Below are 22,900 nucleotides of genomic sequence, written 5' to 3' on the forward strand. Positions count from 1 at the left end.
GTCTTTGAGGCTTCGCGTGGCGTGGGGCGGCACAACTTGGGTGAAATGCTGGGAAGCTCGCAAAGATGCACCGCCAGAGATCCCTTAAAAACCGCCTTTGGGAGGTTCTTTAGAAAAGGTGTGCCTCGGCTGAAGTTGTTACTGTAGGGATATGAGGTAGGCAGCTGTGCATGTGGTAGGGGTTGAAGATGCTGCCTTATCAAATAGCGGGCCTAGAAGGGCGGGAAGGCTGGGCCGGGTTCGAGAAGGCTCCCCTGAGGCAGTGCTGCTTGAACCCAGTCCCGAAGGATGAGTAGGCAAGCAGAGGCAGGAAAGAGGAGGCATGTTGGAAGAACTGAAAAAGAATGGGAGTAGTAGCAAACACATTGTGTTTACTACGTACCAGGTACTCTTCTAACCATTTCACATAATTTAATCCCCAACTGTCTCGTGAGGTAGGTTACTATTATCCCCATCTTATGGGAGAGGAAACAGGCACAGAGGGTCAGGCTGGGCCCAGACTTTGTGCTCTTAAACCGTAAGATCCCTCTGGCTGCCATAAAGAGAGTGGAGTGGAGGGAGCCAGCATGTCTGAGGAAGGTAGAGCTTTTAGGAGTCTGTTGCAGTTGCGCAGGTAAAAGATGATAGTGACTTGGATTATAGTTATGGCAGTGGGGTGAGAAGAACAAATTTGAAAGATATTTAAGAAATAGAATATGAGGGTACTTCAAAAAGTTCGTGGAAAATGGAATTTAAAAATAATATGAATCTTTCCATGAACTTTTTGAAGAGCCCTTTTAATTAGGACTTGATAGTGGTTTGAACGTGAGCAGAAAGGATTCGAAGACAACTCCCTGGTTTCTGGCTTGAGCAAATGGATGAATGGTGGACCATTGTCTGATTCCTGTAAGTATGCTTCCATACTCACTGCACTGCCTTCTTTCACCATTTGTCACAGGTATACTATTTGTTAATATAATCTTTCCTCACAAGAATATATATTCCATAAGAACACCAGAACCGTGTCCCCCTTGTTCCTTGCCCAACAAAGTGCCTGGCATATAATATGGCTAAATAAATAATGAATGAATGATGGTAGGTAAGAACCAGATCTTGAAAGACCTTGCTAGCATGTTAAAGAGCTTTGATTTGGTCATGTACGTAATAGGGGCTGTTGAAGAATTTGTCCAGGTAGTGGCAGTATTAGCTTAATAAAGCTCGTCCTGGCATCATTGTGCAAGATGGTTTTAAGTGGAAGTCCAATAGGGAGATCATTAAGTTTTTGAGTTTCCTAGTGAAGTTGGCAGACTTAATATAGGCATTTCCTCTTGTCCCCCTTAAAATTCTACTAAAACCACAATATAGGGATTTTTAAAAAAATTATAGCATAAACCTAAAAGGATGGGGAGAATGGAAAAGAAGGCAGTAGTATCAACATTTTGGAAGTTGTAAGCAGATACCCTAATGGTTAAGTACTTAGCATACCTCAAAAAACAAAACATAAAAAACCCCCGAAACAAAACAATCTAGCAGAAAAGAAAACCAAAAATTAACTTACAGAATCTTCTAGAAGGCTTAGGAATTAATTAGAGGTACCAAGTATCTTTATAAGTTGGGGTGAAGGGAAGTGAAGGTGAAAGGAACTAGTTGAAAGTCTATTTAAGAAGTAAGAGCTCCCAGAATCACCTCCCCAACTTAGTGCAATCAAGTGAATGCTTTTTCCCCATCCTAGAAAAAGAATGGAGGCTTATTCTCTGGAGTGATTAAAATGGTAGTGTCTCTGAACATGGGGGCACCAGATGTTATTGAGAGTTGCTGGTACTGTACTGAATAGTGGAAGACTGAGTGGATATGCCTTCCAGATACTGTGATGCGTAGAAATCTTCCCCTGCTGTTCTCAGCATTGACGGCCAGGCCTTTACTCTCCAGGCAGAAGACTGGGAGAATCTTTTATGGCAAACATCACCAATTCTAGAGAAAATACAGAATTATCTGACATCAGAAATTCCCTAAATAAATGGTCCAGCCAGATCATTTTATAATGGTTCTCAACTGGAGGCACATTCGTCAATGTCTGCAGACATTTTTGGTTGTTGCAACTGGGAAAATACTACTGGCATCTGTTGGTAGAAGCTGGTAATGCTGCTAAATATCCTACAAAGCATAGGACATTGCCCCTGCCCTCCCCAAACAAAAAATTATCTGTCCCCAAATACCACTAGTGCAGAGTTTGGGAAATCCTGCTTTATAGTAGAGCTCACAGTTTACAAGCACCACTCAGGCACTCAGAACTCCCAATCAGTTTTTAAGTCCCTCTCTTAAATATGAGCAAACCAGCAAGGATTACAGGACATCCGAAGAGAGCCTTTAACATAAAATATAGAGATCAAAACAAATAAGGGGGAAAAGCAGCATGGAGGAAACTGACTGCAAGAATGAAAATTTTGAAAAACAAACATATCCTGAGAGATAGCAAGAGATATGGCAACCATAAAATAATATCAGGATATTATTATAAAAAAGGGATTTGGGGGTGGGGGAGAGACAAAGACAGCTACTGGAATTTTAAATGTATTACTAGAAATTAAAATATCAATAGAAGAGTTGGACAGTAAAAGTGAAGAAACCCCCCAGAAAGTAAAGCAAAAAAGACAAAGGAATGGAAAATAGAAGAGAAAATAAAATTAGAGGACTAGTTCAAAAAGTCTATCACCAACATAATAGTTCCAGGAAGAGTACAAAGAAAAATCTGCCCTTTTAAATCCTTCAAGATTTGGTTTCTTCCTACCTGTCATTCATTCATTCATTCAGGATTTATTGAGCCCTCTTATGTACCTGGCACTGTTCTGAGCACTAAACAAGAGAGGCATGGTTTATGCTTTTGTGAACTTACACTTGAGCAAGGGAAAGACAGACATTAAATAAATAATGCATTTGTGATGACTGTTTGAAGAAGGCAGTACAGAGGAGGAAGTCATTAAATAAATCAAGAAAATTTTCTACAATTGAAAGACATTTCTGTATTGAAATGGCTCACCAGATACTCATTACAATGAGTGAAAATAGACTTACATTAAGGCACATTCTGCAATAACAACCATGATGTCGAAGAAAATCTTCCAGAGAGTAAAACAGGTCACACACACAAGACCAGGAATCAAAATAGCTTTGGACTTCTCAATAGCTGCACTAGTTAGAAGGCAATAGAGAAATGCCTGTGAATTTCTGAATTAAAAATATTTGCACCCTAGAATTCTGTTCCCAGCCAAGTTATAGATCAACTGTGAAGGGAGAATAAAGACATTTTCAGACATGAAATTTCTCAAAAACAAAACAAAACACCTCCTATTTCTCAGGCAATCAAGTTACTAGAGGATATGTTCCACCAAGATGGAGTCAACCATGAAAGAGGAAGAAACGACCAGGAATATATTGGAACTGTAACACAAATGAAGGGAATCCCCAGAATGACAGCTGGGCCTCCTACTTAGAGAGCAACCAGTCTAGATTTTCGTAGGTCAGAAGGTTCTGGGAAAGACTTCATAAGGGTGAACAACTTGAGAGAGATTTAGATAACCAATGAAGAGTTTGGGGTTGAATGGGTGATAAAAACATGGAAAACTAAGCAAAGAAGACAATTAAAAAATGTTGTATGAGAAAGAAAAAGTTAATAAAAGCTTCCTACATGGCTCAATTGTGGAAAGTTTCCACATAATTCCAATAATATAAACTGAATATTGATCTAGCTGAAATTATGGCATGGCTATATTGGAAAGATGGCAGAATGGAAAGAACACGTGTGTAGGGGAGACAGAGGGTGGGAAAGAGCAAAATCCTCATCCTCCAAAGTGGAGAGTCAACAGATAATACTAAAGCTGAAAATTCACCAAGCAGTGCATCATCTAAAATAAAAGGGGTGCCTTTGAGAATGGTGTCTGCTATTCTTTATTTAATAACACACATTGTAGAATTATTTGATTCTTAAATCTATGTGCTTGTATGTACAACTTTAATAAAAATAACAACTCCCTGTACCAGCCAGCCACCAACAAAATAAATTAAAATTTTAGAAAATAAATGAAAACAAGCAATAATTTAAAAGCCCTTGTATCCATCAGAATTACAAATGTCCTTTGACCAGCAATGCTACTTCTAGTAATTTATCTGATAATCAGGCAAAATTATGGAATACAAGGTTATTCATTACAGCATTGTTTGTAATAAATGATTGTGAGAAAACAGGGTTTGGTTAAATAAATTGTTGCATTTATACAAAAATACTATTTAGCCATGAAATGGGAACAAAAATCTCTATGTACTGATAAGAAATCTCAAAGATAAACTACTTGAAAAACAATTCAGAACAGTGTGCATGTATGCTATAATTTGGGTAAAAAAGAGGTTAGAATATATAATATACATATTTGTACAAATATTCCTGGAAAGATACTTTTTTTAAAAAGGTAAATAATATTGGTTATTGGGTGGGTAGGAGACAGGGGTGGAGAAAAACTGCACTCTAAATCTCTTTTATGCTTTTTGAAAATGTAAATGTGATATTTAGTCAAAAAATTCAATGATGCTAATGTTGCAGGAATCCTACTGAGAGCGCTGATGTGCGTGTGAGGAGAGCAGGAGTGAAGGCTGAGGAGCGATTGCTTGGTTGATCCAATGTGGAGGAGAGGGAAAGGAGGTGTCTAGCATACCTCCCTTGTTCCTGACTTGTACAGTGGAATAGATTGTGATGCCATTCCCCAGTAATGGGAATTTGGGAAGAAGACAAGAAAAATGAGTCAATTTACTGTGTTTGAGGACAGCCCGGCTGGGGATATCTAGCAGGCATCTGGATATGTGAAGCTGAAGTTGAACAGAGAGGCCCATGTTTAGATTGTAAATGAAGTCAGAGAAGTAAATAGGACTGTCAGGGAGAGAGTATCAAGTGAGAAGAGGCTGCAGCTGAGCACCAGTAGTAAGAGACCCCTGGAGGTAGCTTGAGATAAAGTGGCCAAACCCGGCCTGCTGCCTAGTTTTGTAAAATACAGTGTTATTAGAACACAGTCACTGTTTGTTTACATGTTGTCTACAGCTGCTTTCATGCTGCAAGAGCAGACTTGGATAGTTGTGACAGAGCATACGGCTTACAAATCCAAAATTATTTTGTGTCTGGCCCTTTACGGAACTAGTTTACCAACCCCAACCTAGACTGCTGCAGCAGCCCCTGTTGTGCAATGAGCAGGTCTTTCTGTCTTTGGCAGTTCATTCTGGGTTGCCTGGACAATGAGTTAGCTGTGGCTGGGGTTTCCCACTTCTCCTAGGGAAGGGGCTGCACCCAAGCTCAGGTTCCCATGGGACCAGTGCCTTCTTCACCCCAGCAGTGGAGATTGTAACATTTTATGGACAGCTGGCATTCCCAGATAACTCCTGTGAAACATCGGCACCCCAAATCCAGACTACCTGCAGCTAAGCAGCTTGTGTATTCCCCCGTTCACAGACTTGCCCTATAAAAATGGGGACTAGTGGGGGTTGTGTTCTTAATGAGACCAAACAGTGCTCTGGCTATCAGCTCACCTCTCCATGGGAGGAGGGTCTGTACCTTTTTTCTGGCTGTCTTGTATGTTTTTATTTTCTCCAGTAAAACCCATTCCTTAACCCATGCTCTGTGGCTTTGTGAAATTCACCCCGAAGGGTAGTGCATGAGAGTTGATAACCCAGAGGAGACCCATCTTGCATGCCACTGGGTTCGCCAAAGGTACCCACCTAGCACAACAGCCTCCTAGCTGATCTTGCCTCCATATTGACCCTCTTCCAATGTATTCTTCACCCTGCAGATAGAATGGTTCTTTCTAAACAAACCTGTCATGTCACCCACCTTCCCCCAACACCCAGTTTACAACACTTCAGTAGTTTCCTGTTGGTCTTAAAATAAACCAAAATACCAAAATCTTTCCTGTGGCTTAATGAGACCCAACATGACCCGGCCCCCACCTTTCTCTCCAGCCTTATCTCCCTCCATTCTTGCCACTCTGAGGTCCATCCAAACATTTTCTCAGTCACTTGTAGTAAACATGTTCCCTCCTGCTCCTGCACATTCTGTCTGTCTGTCTGAAATGCTTTTCTTCGCCTGATTAATTCCAACTCCAAATCATGTTCCTAGAACATCATGAAATTTAGCTGAAATTTTATATTTATCTGTATTTCCCCACCAGACTGTAAGATTCAGATGTCTCTTTTTGGTCATCAGTGGCCTAGTTTATATTTATTGTGCCTGCCATAAAGTGGGTGCTCAATAAAATTAGTTGAACATATTTTTAGGTATAATATAGAAAGAAGCCAGGCCCCAAATAACACATGCTATGTCATTCTATTTCTGTGAAATGTCCTGTAAAGGCAAATCTGTAGAGGCAGAAAGCGGATTAGTGGTTGCCAGGGGCTAGGGGTGGGAACAGGGAGTGGCAGTAAACTGGCACGAGCGATTTTATTGAGGTGATGAATATGTTCTAAAACTGTACAATTCAGAAAGTTTACTAAAAACCATTGTACAGTTAAAACAGGTGAATTTTGTGGTATGTAAATCATATCTCAGGTAAGGTGTTTAAAAAACATAGTTGACTAAATAAAGAATATAGTTACTCTTGGAAATGGGACTGTTGAAATGAGCAGGACTGAAACCATGCTGGGACCTAAAACCACATGGGTTCTGAAAGATTTTAAAAGGACATAGTTTTTCTCTTGGCATGCATTTCTCCGAGCTCCCTCTTTTCCCATGGTTATTTGGTATTTTGAATCTTGGTTATGGGGCAAAATGACATTATTTACATAAATGTAAAGTTGTTTTCCAGCCAGCCTGAAGCTGCAGACTTGCACATACTATCCAGACCGAAGAAGACATCAATAAAGCTGTGCTGATTCCACCCCCCTCCAGGACCAAGATAACAGCAAGGACAGGAGCAGAAATGAGACGGAGTCTTGGCAAGAACTTGCACCTGGCTCCTTGCACAATCCCACATCTCTCTCCCTCCTGCTTTTCAATTCCCATGTCCTGTTCCCTCAAGCCCCTCTTTAAAAACCCCCTCAGTAAATCTGTCTTTGGCCATTCTGGGTTAGCCTAACATCTCTCCTCAGGTCACCAGTATTCCTGAATAAAAGCTGACTTCCATTTTCACCAACATTTGGCCTTTGAGTGGTTTGGTTTTGAAAGGGGGCATGCAGCAGGACATGTGCCCAGTAACAGGACCTTTATCGTGTGCTAAATGTGTACACGTTTCTAGACTTTGCATTCTATACACTCATCCTATACCATACATTCTAAAGTATTGTTCATGGATATATGTTTTAATACCTGATTATTTTTTAAAATATTTTTTCTGGATTTTTAATTTTGTGGGTTTTTTTTTTTTTTTTTTTTTTTTTTGACAGCTGGCCAGTAGGGAGATACATGGATTTTTCTTAATCCCTGATTTGAAATAATTAGGTTTGATATGTTACAAAGTTCCAGGAGTCTCTATATACCTCTGGGTAAAGAAATAGGTACAAGAAGCTTCCCTTGTGACATAAGCCAGGTGAAATCAGATTTGGGAAGTACGTGTGCTAGGGATCAAGTGTCCTTGATACATGAGGACATTTGTAACACCGAGCTAGATATTTTAGACTGATCTGTATTTGCTCTGATTTCGGAAATAAGATGTAATATCTGGGATGGGAAAAGGTTTTAAAGGGAATCTGAATTTTTGGACTAATAACTTTTGTCCAAATGTCCACAGAAACAAAAGCTCCAGTACCTCTCCAATAGCTCTCTAATACTACCGAGCCCTTCTGGGTAACCTTGTCTGCTAAAACTTTAGTTACATTTACCTGGAAGCAGACCTGAGAAAAGGATATTAGTGCAGGTATATAATTTGGGAGTAAGCAGCAGCAAGGGGGCAGGGAGAGTGAGGCAGGGAATGAAGAAACATTAATAGAAAGCAATTACCACTGCAGGCAATCCTAGTGGAGGAACCATGTAGAAGGAACCTGAGAGCTGTTGCTCTGAGGATTGGAACATTTGTCAGCTGACTCCTGCTCCCTTTGGCTGAGGGTTGCCCTAGGAGCTTTCAGGGCCCTGGAGAAAGCACCGAGGCCGAAAGGCAGACTATGGGAGCTGCTTGGAGTGGGACTTACCATGCTGCCTATAAATGTCCACCACAGCTGAGCTGACGTCAGAGGTGGCCTGAGGGGTATGACTCAGGGCTGCATCTGTCAAGGGACATGTAGACAACTGGACATCTGATGACATACAATTCCCAGTGCAATTTTATATAAAGTTTTTTTTATTAGTGAAACATTTCATTGCATTAAGGGTAGAAGTAAACATGTCAAGAATCACATGAAATGCACCAACTGTATAAGCTACATGAAGAGCTTTCTGGTCAGTATTCCCTTTCATAAGCACAAGCAATTTACTCTAGTAATAATGGCCAGAGGGCCAAGTATGAGACTTTTTTGTAGAATGCATATCTCGAGCAATTTAAATTAAAAATTAGCCTCCCTTAAGTAAAAACCCCAATAGGGGTTAGTTGGGTAGAACTTGTTCTACTTGACCATTAGTGATCTTTCTAGAACACAAGGATATTAAATCTACTGAGAAAAGCCTGGAACTAAAAGTGGCAAAGCCCATTTCCTGTACTGTGCTCAACTCCCAATTTTCCCTGAGAGAGGTGAGTTAAGCACTCTCTTGGTTTCTCCCCCTCTGAGTATCATGGTGCCTGCATTCTGTGATCATGACAGTCCTGACAATCACAAAACCTTTGGGGGTCTTTCCAGGATAATAGCTGCAAGAGAATGAGCGTGAGGAAAAGTTTATTTTCAACCCAAAACCACATAGGTACATTCATTCTTCTCAACCAGTCTATTCTAATTGTGACTGCAGTTTACAGATTTACCACAGACTTCAGAAGGAAAATATCAAATGTGATTTTAAGCAAGCCACGTATTAAGAATCATGACATAAATATGGAATTAATATGTTTTGTCTCCCTGCCTGTGTGGGATTCATTCTAAATGTGTATACATCATTAACTGTTACCATTTGCCATATTTAAAAATTTCCTCCTCATAGATGATATATCCTGATAATAGGACTGAACCAATGAGTACACACTGTCTTATCAATTTTATTAGTGTGAATAAGTAGATGCATAAAGAATAAGATGTTAAGTATTAATAAATTTCAAAAATTTAAATATTTAGCATTATTGAAGACCAAATATTTTTTATTTTGTTTTTTACATTTTGCTGATTCAGGGTATGTAAAGGTTCTATCTCAATTTATAGAAAAGTTGAGAGCTTAATGAATTGTTCCTTCAAGAAGATAAACACACCATATATTGCTTTAGTGTAGAGAGAAAGAATTGGGGCATGTAAATTAAAGCAATTTATCACCTCCATACAGGGATCAGAAGCTATGTAAGTGGAAGCCATGATTTTTTTTCTTCATTTGCTTACACTGAAATTCAGTTTTATACAAAAAATTTCTTAGAATGATTCAGTATTCTATAAGCACTTTGACAGATAGCTATATAGCTTTCTCAATTAAAAATGAATGGTGAATGTGACAATCAAAGAAAATGCCCTTAAATATATTGAATTCTGAACACTGTGACATTCAATAGTTCCCAATCCTCTAACTTACATTACACTGAAAGCCAAGAAGTCTTTTAAAGAGAGGTGGTTCAGCTTCTGGCACCAGGGGACCTTTCTTTAAAAGCACTTTCTGTACAATACTTTAAACACCCGTCCATCTGTCAGCAAAACGATTGTCACAGAAAGTGTAAAGCAAATTTTTCTCTATTTTTCAGGAAGTGACAGTGAGCCACAAAAGGCTGAAAGGAACTGGATCTGAGGAAAGAACTTATAAAAATATTTCAAAGTTAACAAGGAAACTGCTCCAGAAGAAATGTCTCTTTACTGTAGACAATCTGCCTGAACTTTATGCGTAACCTAGGCTGTGGATGGATAGATTTCCTATATTCATAATTTTACAAATAATCAGTCTATGGTATTGTAATTAATACAGTATCATACTTGGCAGAGGTGACTGGGGGAAAAATCAGTTACTGATTACACTCTCCCAGAAGCATCTTTTCACATCAAGATCATTTTGACTAAAAAATAACAGTTAACTAACAACAAGTGTCATAACTAGCATTTAGTTCTACTCTATATGGAATATCTGTACTTATCCTCACCAACATTATTTATACGTTCTCCTGGTTCACAAAATACAAGTTAAAAATCATTAGGAGCTTATCACTATCAACTTAAGGGCACCACCCCACCCAATCCCCTCCTTGCTTGATCCCTACATAATATAAAAGTAGTCGGAAGTCTGAGTTATTTTCCTAAAGGAAAATGAACTGAAGATTAGCTTGAAATGCAATATGCAATGTTTTAAAAGAGGAAATCAGATGCATTTGAATAATGTATTGAATGAGGATACCATTTTCTCCTGGGTTCCAAACTCTTATTTACTTCTGTTTTGGAAGTGAAATGGAGGAATACAACATAAAATGGTATCTGTGTATTTTGAGCACAAAATTCAGTGAAAGAAGCATACTGAATAAAAGACCAAGTAACATTAACAAGTGATGCAGAGACATTATACCTACAATAGTGGTCAAAATTTTGGAGCTACCAGCACCCAACAAAAACAATTACTATACAAGTGTTTATTAAATAAACATGAAAAAACAGTTTCAGAGACCACATGATTTTATAAAGCATAACAGCCAGCCATGTCAGCCTGCTCTTTAACCTCTGGCTGGGACGCCCTCATCACTTGCCAGCACTGTGCCTTTTCCCTCCTTCCAACAGGCAACACGCCTGTGAGGACGCAGAGGGTTTCCCACGTTACGGTCCGAGTCCGGACAGCTCCCACGCTCCCTTCAGCAAGCTCAGATGATAGTTAGGTTCGTATGAGGGGCGCTCTTTCATCTGCCGTTCCCTGAGACACAGAAGAGAGAAGACAGAGAAGTTAGGGGTTCATGTCAGAAACTTCCCAGATGTGAAAAGCTGGGGCCGGGGGAAGAGGGTGGAGGAAGGTGGAAGGAGGAGAGACTGACAGGAAGGCGGTTCATTCCACTCACCGCTCCTCTCGTGGCCTGCTTTGTCTTGCTCTTTCTTTTTTTTTATTTGGCAGCTGGCCAGTACAGGGATCTGAACCCATGACCTCGGTGTTACCAGCACCACGCTCTCCCAAGTGAGCTAACTGGCCAGCCCCTTTCTTAAAGATTCAGACTAACCTTTCTGAGGAGGCCTTCTCTGACCACCCTCCTCCCCGTACTGGAGCGGTACCCTCGTCTGTGTTGACCCGATTATAACACTTATCACACTCCACTGAATTTGCCCCCTTCCTGATTTGAAATCTACTAGAAAATAGTGTCTCAGAGGTAGTAGGTGCTCAATAACTGCTTGTTGAATACATGAAGATGGTTAACTGTAGGATCAGTAATTAACATTTCCATGAGGTTCCACCTGTACTTACAAAAATCTTAATGACTATGCAAAGTCAGACTGGAAGATCTATACATATAAATAGCAAAATAGTTTGCCTGACAGCTAATTCAGGCTAAAGTGATCGGCACGGGTTAAGAGACATAATGGAAGAATGTGGGAGGCAGGGAAATCCAAGCTTATATTACTTAGATAGTTTCAACCCTATTACATTTCCTACTTCACATTTGCTCAGATTAGTTTATGCAGCTAGGAGAAAAAAAAATGATATTTTTGTAAAAACGGAAGCTGCTAAGATTTTAAGAATAGCTTTTACAGAAAAAGCTCATTTAGACTCCTGGGTTGGACTGCCGGTCACTCAGGGAGGCCAACCTAACTCTGTTTATCTCATCCCTCCAGGAAAGTAACTACTCCCATATGCCAATCATTTATTATGCATTGTGCCTCAATAAGTATCTTCTGAGACATCAGGGATTCTTTCCAAGCAGGCCTCTAGCTGCCTTGCTCTATAATCTTGGAGTTGTCTTATCACATTTAATAATAACTAACGTTTACTGAGCTCTGACCATATACTAACACTGGGCCAAGTCGTTTGCATCTTCTAATCCTCATGAAAAACTCATAAAGAGACTATTATTATCCCGTTTTTATAGATGAAGAAACTGAGGCACAGTTTCTAGACTCACACAGCGGTTAAGTGGAAGAACTGGGATTTAAACTCAGGCTTTCTGACACCAAAGCCCACGTGCTTAATTGTTATATATTTTCCCTCTTCTTTTTAAAGATGTAAAGTTAGCTCCTAGAGGATGTAGGGGATTCCACTCCCACCAACGGTACCACTCCATCACCCCTCCTTCACTGACACACTTCCATTGCTTCCCATTTGGGGCAGCAGTAATGTAGCCATGACATCGCCGTGCCGGCATAAAACCCTAGAATCCATCCTAATGAGGCAGGTGACGAGGAATTCCTCAGGTAAAGTTATCCAGGAAGGGAGATGTTTCTTCAGCTGGTACTCACCTCATCCATGGATCCCTGCTGCCCTCTGCACACAAGCCAGGTGAAGATCAAGCCAAAGAACACACCTAGTGCCATGATGATGTAGGGTATGTTGGTGACAATCAAAGTAGTGTTAATCACAGACTTGAGTCGACTCGCAGTCTCTTTATCAATTAAAACACTCTAGAGGGGCAAGAAAATAGTATTCCCTTGGTGACTAAATATCCAGGGTGTAACTTTTTTGCTATCTTTCTTTCAAATTATCATAAACAATTTGGGTATGTCCCCCTGTTAGCAAACCAGATATACTGAAAATCCATTTATAAATTAGAGTAACCAGCGGGGACATTTATTTATTAATATCATCTCTTTTCTCCTGAAGACATTTACTACTCTTAAAATAGGTTCAATAAAAGGAGGGGAAGAGTATTCAGAAATACTGAGATAATATCATCTTTTGTTTTATATCAGAGAATTCCAACTCATCCTTCAAAATCCAGTTCACCACTACTTCCTTCTGGTAGTTTTCTCTGGTCACTCAGGCCTGGTGAAAGGTCCCTTCTCTAAGCTTCCATCTCACTGTCTAAAATCCTTCGACGTTGTCCTTGCACTCTGCATTGTAACTGTTTACTGTTTGTCTCCCTGGGACTGTAAGGTCCTTGATGGCAAGACTTATCTCAGTCACCTCCACACTGGGTATAGCACCCAGTACTCAGTAGGTGCTCAATTCATGCTGGTAGATTAAATGAATGAATGAATGAATGAAACACTCCAAAAATGGTATGAAGAAAGGTATAATTTCTCTTTTGGTTACATCTTAATCAGGACTGGAGGTCTCAAAAGAGTGTTCAGGGAAGTTGTGAGGCTACCAAAATTCCAGAGAGTGTTGCTAAGGAAATGTGCTAGAATAACACTTTTTGTATGCAGAGCAGAGGTATTAACACCTAGTGTCATGGGTGAGGTATCGGAAGAGCTTAATTCCATAAAAAATACAACCAACAATTCTGGTTTATTTTAGGCTTAATTTGCAATAGACTGGGTCAGATCGGGTTCCAGGTGGTTCTTCCAATAACTGGCCAAGTCCTCTCAGGGTTAGAGTTTTCTCCCCAGTAAAAAGGCGGTGGAGACTAGTCAGTCAGCTTAGTTGATTAATATGTGGTACTTTTTTTTTTTTTTGGTAGCTGGCCTTTAGTTGATTAATATGTGGTACTTTTTTTTTTTTTTGTAGCTGGCCAGTACAGGGATCTGAACCCATGACTTTGGTGTTACAATGCTGCGCTCTAACCATAGAGCATGGTGCTGATGATGCCAAGGTCAAGAGTTCCATCTCCCCACCAGCCAGCTGCCAAGAAAAAAGAAAAAAGGCTGTGGGGCAGTAGTCTCCAAGGTCACTTCCAGGTCTAATATTTTATTTTTCTAAAGAGAAAAATCAAGCACTATCTAGGAGGCAGTAAAACACAAGGTTTCACTTCATGTTCCTGGACTCAATCTAGTCTTTAACAGAAAAGGAAAACAAAAGTTGGGGACAGGGGTGGAGAGGATTTCAAATATGCCACTACCATGAATATAAACTGGAAAAAAAGGGCCCTTCTGAGTTTTCCAAAAGTCCTACTTTCACGCCCCTCCCCACAAACAATAACAGTGATGATCCAGGAGCAATCACAAATAGGTCCTATAAATTGGTAAATACTGCTTGAATTTTTCCTATGAAACAATAAAAGCCTCCTCTTAAAATTATAACTACAAACCCTTCAAAAGTTTATAAATGTGGCCATTAATACAATGCTAAATGAAGAAAAAAATATGTAAAGCTGTATCTACAGTATGATTTCAACTATGTAACATCAAAACCAGAAAAATACCAGGAGATGACACCTGAAGATGTTACCTTGCTTGTCTCTGAGAGACAGGCCTGTCAGTGCGATACTACAACAATAGATTTTTTAAAACTTTATCAAGAGTTCTATAAAGAGCACGTTTTACAAAATGTAAAACATTAAATTAATTTATTTTTTTAAGCTGTCATTACAAAAATTTTACAACATACTGGGTAAAATAAAACAAATTAAAAACAATACATTAGGCTGGCTTAGATTTTGTGAGTAGCAATTTTAATTTTTCCTTTTCTTGTTAATATCTATTACTAAATTCTCCACAAAGCACAAATATTCTTAGGGAAAAGAGAAAAATAATTTTAAAAAATTTTAAATGCTGCTGTTAATAACAGAAATCTGCCCAATTGAGAATTTATTGAATGAGAAAAACCTGCATATTTTCCTCAAAACTAGGTGGAAGAGAAGGGGGAAATGAGGAGAAATAACTACAGTAAATGTGATATGTGATTTAGAAAAGAAGTTATCACAGGTGTCTTAAACTGGCAGGGTTTCAAAGAAGGAGGAGACATGGAAAGGTGTAACTGGACATTGATCCGAATGCTGGCTAGTTATCCTGCGTTAGCAGTGTCTGACAATCCTTCGTTTTAGCTCTGCATTTTGTTTCTTACAAAATCAGCTCCCCAGAAGAGAGTTTTGCCCAAAACTTGTTCTTTGACAAGGAAAATTTCTGTCGGTCATTTCTCCAAATCAACTCTCAGACACAGGCAGTTTCAGATTAACATTTAAGAGAAATTTTCTGAGAACAAACAGGCTGTAAAAAATTTTCTTCCCCCTTTTCATATCTTAACTTACACATCACTATAATAGTAGACAGCACAACGCAAGTTTCCCAACCATGGACAGCTGAAAGACATGCCCGGCTCCCTCCCTCTCAGGACTTACCTCATTGAGATACATCACTGGGAAAACCATAGTTCTAATGTCTCCTGTTTCACTACAAAGACAAAGGATGAGATTATTTTACAGTTGCTCCTCATCATGGCTCCACTCGCCTTGAAAGACAAGGTTATATCGAAATTCCAGTACACCTACTTCATTGAATTACCCAGAATTTACTGCAGACTTCTTAGTTCCTTTTGTAAACACATATAAATCAGAGGTGAGATTCCAATCTGTCGGTCTAGCAATTCCAAGTGCTGCACAGTTATGTAGTGTTTTTATCAAAACAGAAGATACTGAAAGCAAATTCATCAAAATGATGGCTATCCTCCCTAAAGTCATCATGGAGAAGACTGCACCTGGCAGAACAATGCTGCCATTCCTTGGAATGTTCTGTAACTAGTCCACTTAAGTACTGTCTTTGCAACAAGAGCCACAGATCGCTTACCCTGTGCCAGCTCTGTGCTGGGTGTTTTGGGGATGTTATCTCATTCAATTCTTACAACAGTCACATGTAGTACGTATTACAGGTTTACAGATGAGAAAATCATGGCTCAGAAAGGCTAGGTAGTTTTCCCAGGATTGCTGCGAGTCAGTGATGGAGTCATGACTGTATTTCCATTTTGATTCTAAGGTTCCAGCTCCTAACGTCTAAATTATACTGTCTCAGAATACATATACGAGTGAAAAAATGCATTCTTGCAAACCAAGTTTGCTTTTAGATCTATGTAGGATTAAATCTGGAGATTCAATGGGGGAAACAAACCAGCTTTTACTGATAAATAGATATAAGATACTATGTACAGTTTTGCATCCTTTTTTTTTTTTCATTCAACATTATATCATGAGCATTTTTCTCATATCCAAAAAGTTTCCATTGAAAAGTTTAAGCAGGTGATTATACTTAGAAATCTTAATTAAGTAGCAATTTATACATGGAGTGTGAGGAGGGAAGGCTGGACTCAAGAGACTATTTTAACCATCCAAATGAGAGCTTGTGTCTGGCCCCAAGTAGGAGCAGTGGGAGTAGAGACGAGGAGATGCATCCAGAGTCATGGTGGTGAGGCAAACGCTTAGCAGGGTAGATAAAAGCTGACTCCCTAGGCACAGCCTTACCAGCTGTGTGAGTTCCAGCGGGTTACTTAAACTTTCTGTGCCTTGATTTCCTCATCTGTAAAATAGGAGTAATACAAGGTTATGAGTTAATCACTGTAAAGTGCTTAGAACAACACTGATCCATGGAAAGCAATCTATAAGTGTTTGATAAATAAAACAAGTAAATTCTAAGACCAAGGCACCCATGAAAATGCTGATCATGCCCTGCCCCTGGAGGGCAGGAGCAAGCAGAGTTAAAAGAAGTACTCCTCCCAACACCAACCTCACCAGAAAGTCAATAGCAAAACTACTCTCTGCCTCTGCAGAAAGAAGTGAAACTTACACAAAATCATCTAATTTTTTCACATAAATGTTGATTTGGAGCCTCTTGGCTGCTCTTAGGATAATTCCAGTCAACTGCAAATCGGAGAAATGAAAACAAAATATTAGGATTTATTAAACTGCAAACATAATTTTCTCAACAGAGCACCGTTTTTGTGTGGTTCTGATAAACAGGGTGGTCATCACCACATTTGACAGGCAGAGTGGGACAAGGGAAAACCGACTCCCAGAACAGCATGAAAACTATTGATCATGTCAGGTAGACCAATGCTTCTCAAACTTTAACATGGATAAGTCCTTGGGAAGCCCATTAAAATCCAGATTCTCATTCAGTAGGTCTGGGGTGAGGGCCTGAGATAGCATTTCTAACAAGCTCCCAGGGTGCTGTCACAGTGAACGTCAAAGCCCTAGAGGACTCCAGCAGGAGGAAGATCTAACAGACACTCTGTCATGTCTAGATATCCAGGTAGTTGTCCAGAGAGCTAAGAGAAGGACGGTGGTCACTTCCAGCCAGAGAATGGCATCCAAATGTACGGCCCCCTTAACAGAGCCCAGGAGGAGCACCATGGCAGCCGTCTTCCCACGGGAGCTCCATCTTTGCACTGAGACTATGGGTCTGCTCTTATCCCTTCGCAACAAATACCGCTCACAATCTGGCTGATCAAAGTGAACTGACTGACAGATGGCTAAGAGAGAAAGCTGCACCTGATCTTATTCACCAAAGAATAAGATCGCTGGTTTCTCAGAAACACATGCAATGAGCTTAGCCAAGACTGGCGCACCCATACAGAACTGCACCAAAAGAACTCTCTTGCTTTTCTTTATTGTTCCGTGGTGTTCACAGTCACCAAAATCTTCATCTGACCTTTAGTTTAGTTTCTACAATGAGAGGCTCTCACAACGTGAAATGATATTTACAACCTTTTAGCATGATTTTAATTTTTGTCTTCTGTGAATATAGGATGAAAGAAGTATATATATCTGATACTTTTTAAATTAGTAATATCATAGAATAAACTCTCAAAAGTACCTGTAGAAAGAGGTTTACCAAAAGTGACTGAAGCTAATATACAATTTAAATTTCAACCAGAATACTGGCAGTGAGTAAGCAGAGGGACACCTTCAGCCATACTGATCTATGCCCCAATGGGAGAAATGCATATATGCTCAGGTCCAAGGCTGGCAGCAGAAGCTTCACCAGGTTACATGCGTCCAATCTCATGTTTTGTCAATAACTGAATTTTCACTGTTGCTTCTTTGTTAAAGCAGGTTTGCTGGGTTTCTGCATATTAGATCCACAGAATTCAGCCTTCTAATTACAGGGCTACGGGACTATGCCTCGACTAGCATCGAGCTAAGTTTCCTCCTCTTGAATGCGTATATGAAAGGAAGATGGTATGTTTCTTATGTTCAGCACTAAACTACTGAACACTGTACAGAAAGAATAAATCACATGCTGTTTTACCAGGGAGAAGAGTGTACTCACAGGATTAATGTCCACAAATGTCTCATGATCTTCTTTATTTGGATGCATGCCATCTATGGCAGAAACAAACCTCTCATCTGCTTGGTAAAAGTGTGGGAAAGACATAATAATGGGTGCACCTGCATTTTAAGGAAAACAGAAATGAATGATGCTGTTCTTAAAATCTAAGTTCCTTCCTAACCACAAACCTAGTTCCAAAAGGCTATATATAAGCAAACTTTGGGGAGGGAGGGTTGGCAGACTAAAATACCATTCTATACCTCCTAGCTCATTTTCTGACATCTCATTTACCTCCACATTATTTTATTCCACATTATACAAGGGTACTTCAAAAAGTTCATGGAAAGATTCACATTATCTTTTCATTCTATTTTTCCATGAACTCTTTAAAGTACCCTCTTATGTGAAAGTCCTGGCTAAATTATTTGTTCTTCAACAATTACTGAACCTATAAAGTATAAGTGCTTTATATACATTATTTTAATTAATGCTCCCAGCAGTCCTATGAAGTTAGACTATTTTTTGTTGTTGTTGCTGTTCAAGTTAGAACTATTACTCTCATTTTGCATTGAAGAAACTGAGGTGCACAGAAGTTACAAAATCTGCTTAAGGACACCCAGTAACCAGGTTATGGAGGCAGAATTACACTGAATGAAGAATGTCACACATTAGAGAACGGTTTCAACTGCAATTTCCCACCAGTAAATGGACTGTCTTCTTTTTTTTTTTTTCTTGTTTGTTTGTTTTTTAAATTGTTTTACCAAGGATGGACTTTGTCCTCTGGATATTTTTTTTTTTGGCAGCTGGCCAGTATGAGGATCCAAACCCTCGACCTTGGTGTTATAACACCACGCTCCAACAAACTGAGCCAACCTGCCAGCCTTCTCCTGGATACGTGGGTGCAGAATTTAACAGTTTGGCTTATTGTGCTATAAGCCCAGCCTCTGACTAGATCAAGGTAAGCAAAGGTCTGGGTTTTTTTGTTTTTGTTTTCTTTCCTATTTATTTTAAGAAACAAATAGGGAAACAAGTTATTAAAGGAAACATATTCTAGATCTGGCCACTAAAAAGAAGAGAGGGGCCCGATAATTGCTGCTAGAGAAATATATTTTTGAAGAAATTAGCTTATTGGCAAGTAACTTAAATTTGCTTACATATCCATCAGCTACAGTTCAAGTACACATCATCTCTCACAAGAACAAGCATTTTGCTCTTTATTGCTAAACAGTTCCACAAAGCCACAATTTCCTTCTTCGGGACCTATGGTAACCTTCAAAATGTATTTTTAAAAATCCATTGAGGGCTTACTAGGGCCAGACACTGTCCTGGGTGTTTGACATATATCATCTCTAACCTGCGTACAACCTTCCAAGAAGTTATAATCATCCCCATTTTATGGATAAGAAAACTGATGTCTGGAATCCTCCTTAATCTGCTTGGCCAATTTGCCAACAAACAGAATAGGACTCAAACCCAGATCCGCCTGACTCCAGAACACTCACTCATCTGGCTATCCAAAATGTTCCCCTGGAGAATTCAAAACACTTGAGGATAGTCCTAGAGAGTTTAACTTTTCAGTCCAAATTCGGGAACACGTAAGAGGCTAGAGGAAAAGGATTGTAGCAAGAGGTTTGAGTTTTGCAAGGTAGAATCTTTCTGCTGAGTCTGCATCTACTTCTTGAGGAAGCAGAATGTTAACAAAACAGTGAGAAAAATGTATCAACATTTGTGCTTTGAGACAGATGCACATGGACTGAGAGGGCTGGGACACTACTTCAGGACCATTCACCCAGTAAGGCAATGGGAGAGCTCAGAACCAGGAATTTGTCCCATTCACTCTTGGCTTTTATCGCCAGGTGAGGTACCGTGTTCCCTGGCACAGTGGTCCCCAAATACCTAGACACTATCTTCACTGGAATCACATGCAGCAATTATCAAAAGTAGAGATTCTGGGGCCCTTGTGTGTCCAGTGTGCGGCCATATATTTTTAATAGCTCTCCAATAATTCTGATGTAAGGCCACATTTGGGGGCTACTGTCCTATCAGACAAGGGCAGGGAGGTATCCTGCTGACCTTAGATTTATCTCAAAAGATTTTAAAACCAATTAGATAAGGGAGCAAAAGCTAGCACATTACTTTATTCAGGAGAAAGGGATTACAGACAGGGACATCTCTCAAGAGAAACATTAAAGAGGGATTATATTCTAAGAAGGGAATCACAGTATGAATATGAGAAGACCCTAAGTTCTGGCAGCGATTTGCTCAGAGATAAGGGTTTTATAAAAATCATGTCCCTTCTCTGAGACCTGTTTTCCACAACTATAAAAAGAGGCCACTGAATGTCTGTCTAGTAAGGTCACCGTGAATAATTCTGCAACATATGACTGTTAAAACTAGTCTTCAAGATGAAGAAAGTACTTTTGTCAGTTTCACCACTGACAATTCTGTCTCCTTCATAGAAAGGAGCAGAGTGGGGCAGACATTAAGAAACACTGGAGAGCTGGCTGGTTAGCTCAGCTGGTTAGTGTGGTGCTGATAACACCAAGGTTCAGGGTTCAATCCCTGTACTGGTCAGCCATAAAAAAAAGAAAAGAAAAGAAAGAAAGAAATACTGGGAAATTTGTGGTCAGGGTTTAAAACTAACTCTGCTTCAAAATCACTGAGAATCTTTGCTAAGATGTGTATTTTCTTAAAATCACTTGTCCACTTTCTTTTTCAGCCTTGCTTTGAACATGAAATCAGTCGATGCTTTATATGTATTATCTACATGTAAATATGTAAAGCACTCAACAGTGACTGGCACGTAGTAAGTGCTCTGTAAACAGGAGCTATTATTATTATTATTAAGATTTCTAAACTACTGCTCAGAAAAAGACACAAGGCATTGTAGGGATAAACAACATCACAAAAAAGCCAATAATTTTTTTTTTAACCATTCAATAGCCATGTTTATAAAACATTATTCTTGGAAGGTCAAAATTGTTCTTTTCTATTGGGCTGACACCACATGCTTTGTTGAACTCCAATCCTTCTGCATTCTAGACACCCATCATCATATCCCGTCTCTGCGTTCTTACCATTCTTGCAGATGCTAACATTCAAAACTCCTGAGCCCAGGCAGTTTCCTTCAGGGAGGCAGAAGCCGGCATTGTCTGAGGTATTGGCTAATATTTCTGCAGGCACCTTATACCGGAAAGCAGGCAGTCCCTGTACACTCTCAAAGTCACTGAAAGTTATATACACTGACCTGTTAGGGTGTAAGAAGAAAAGGTCAGTGTGCACTCTGGTCTGTACAATTTGACTTGCCTCTGTAAGTTAGCCACAGTTCTCAGGCATAATATGGCTAAGAGCTTACAGAATAAGTGGAAAATGAAGACGTGAAAGAAAGAGCTTCATCTGCTCAGTGTGTAATAGAGCAGAAGGTGAATGTAGAAAGGTGTTTCAGAGGTAGCAACTGTGGTAACAGCCAGCAAGGCCAGAGAAAGACTGAATGTGCAGTGGAAAATTAAGAAGATAACATTTAGGATGGAGACCTAAAATCAGGAAATAAACAAGAGTGCTGTAGACCAGCATGGACACGTGCCAGTGCGGAGGGAATGGAGGCAGAAAAGAGGTCAGCAGGGGCGAGGCGGGGGCAAGCAGAAGCAGAAAAGGCAGCAGAGGGCTCGGCCTGGAAGAGCCTTAAGAACGTGAAAGGTGCCACACTGGACAGAAATTCAGTTGGAATACATACTTTGATGCCTATTTGGCCAAATAAAAATAATCACTGTCCATATTTTGCCCCAGTCATTTATTTCAGTGGAGTTCAACATGATTCTGCCATGAGTTTCAGACACGGTTCTGCGTCATTCTACCGCCCCTCCATCTGCTTAGCACCTAACAGGCAAAGCACTTTCATGTACACTGTCGCCATTGAGCCTTCAGCCCTGCATTGGAAGGCCGAGAGAAACAGCTTCCCGGGCCGCACCTTTCCATCTCTGAATCGGAGGTGTCGGTACACCTCTGGCAGGGTTGTGACTAATGTGGGAGTTGCCTTTCACTGCACATCCCACCCCTACAGCATTTTTTAATGAAGTATTTTAGACAAACAGAAAGAGAAAATGCTATACAAATACCTTTGTACCCACCACTCAGATAAGTAAAAAATATATTATGCATACAACTGAAGCTCTCTGTATAACGCTCTTCATTCCATTCTTTCTCTGCCCTCCTAGGAAACCACTATCCTGACTCTGGGTCTGTCACTCCCATGCAGGTCTTTATACTTTGACATATGTATGTATTCATAAGCAATATGTGGCATAATTTGCTATTTCTCAGTGTTATATAAATAGTATACCATATTCCCGTTCTTTAATTTGCTTCCTCATTCAACATTATATTTTTAAGATTTAATACATTAATGTACATAACCCTGGTTCTTTTATTTTAAATCTTGTATGATATTCCATCATCTGAATACACCACAATTTATTTATATTCTTCTTTTTATAGGCATTTAGATTGCTCCCAGTTTTTCACTATTACAAACGATGTTGCAACAAACATTTCTGTAGATGTCTCCTTGCACATATATACAAGAGTTCTGCACACCAGGAACCTACCCAGGAGAGAACTATAGAATCACGGAGTTTGCATGTCTTTGGCTTTACTGCACATTGATAAATGGCTCTCCAAAGTGGTCATACCAGACAAGAATGTGTTTCCTCCATGCTGAATCTTTTTAAAACTTCCCCCA

At 39.8% G+C, this 22,900-nt stretch overlaps 1 protein-coding gene across 1 annotated transcript in view; it reads right to left on the reverse strand.

Annotated features, from left to right (window-relative positions):
- Positions 1–8,262: 8,262 nt before the first annotated feature.
- The window catches only part of SCARB2 (scavenger receptor class B member 2), a 62,388-nt gene continuing 47,750 nt past the window's right edge, over positions 8,263–22,900 (reverse strand). Inside the window, exons 7-12 of the mRNA XM_063108266.1 lie at positions 21,240–21,409; positions 18,163–18,281; positions 16,678–16,751; positions 15,243–15,294; positions 12,487–12,648; positions 8,263–10,957 (exon numbers count right to left, since the gene is read on the reverse strand). Coding sequence (XP_062964336.1) covers positions 10,919–10,957; positions 12,487–12,648; positions 15,243–15,294; positions 16,678–16,751; positions 18,163–18,281; positions 21,240–21,409 — 616 coding nt within the window. The 3' untranslated portion in view covers positions 8,263–10,918. The remainder of the gene's footprint in view (positions 10,958–12,486; positions 12,649–15,242; positions 15,295–16,677; positions 16,752–18,162; positions 18,282–21,239; positions 21,410–22,900) is intronic.

Source organism: Cynocephalus volans, chromosome 9, assembly GCF_027409185.1.
Source record: "Cynocephalus volans isolate mCynVol1 chromosome 9, mCynVol1.pri, whole genome shotgun sequence".
NCBI lineage: Eukaryota > Metazoa > Chordata > Mammalia > Dermoptera > Cynocephalidae > Cynocephalus > Cynocephalus volans.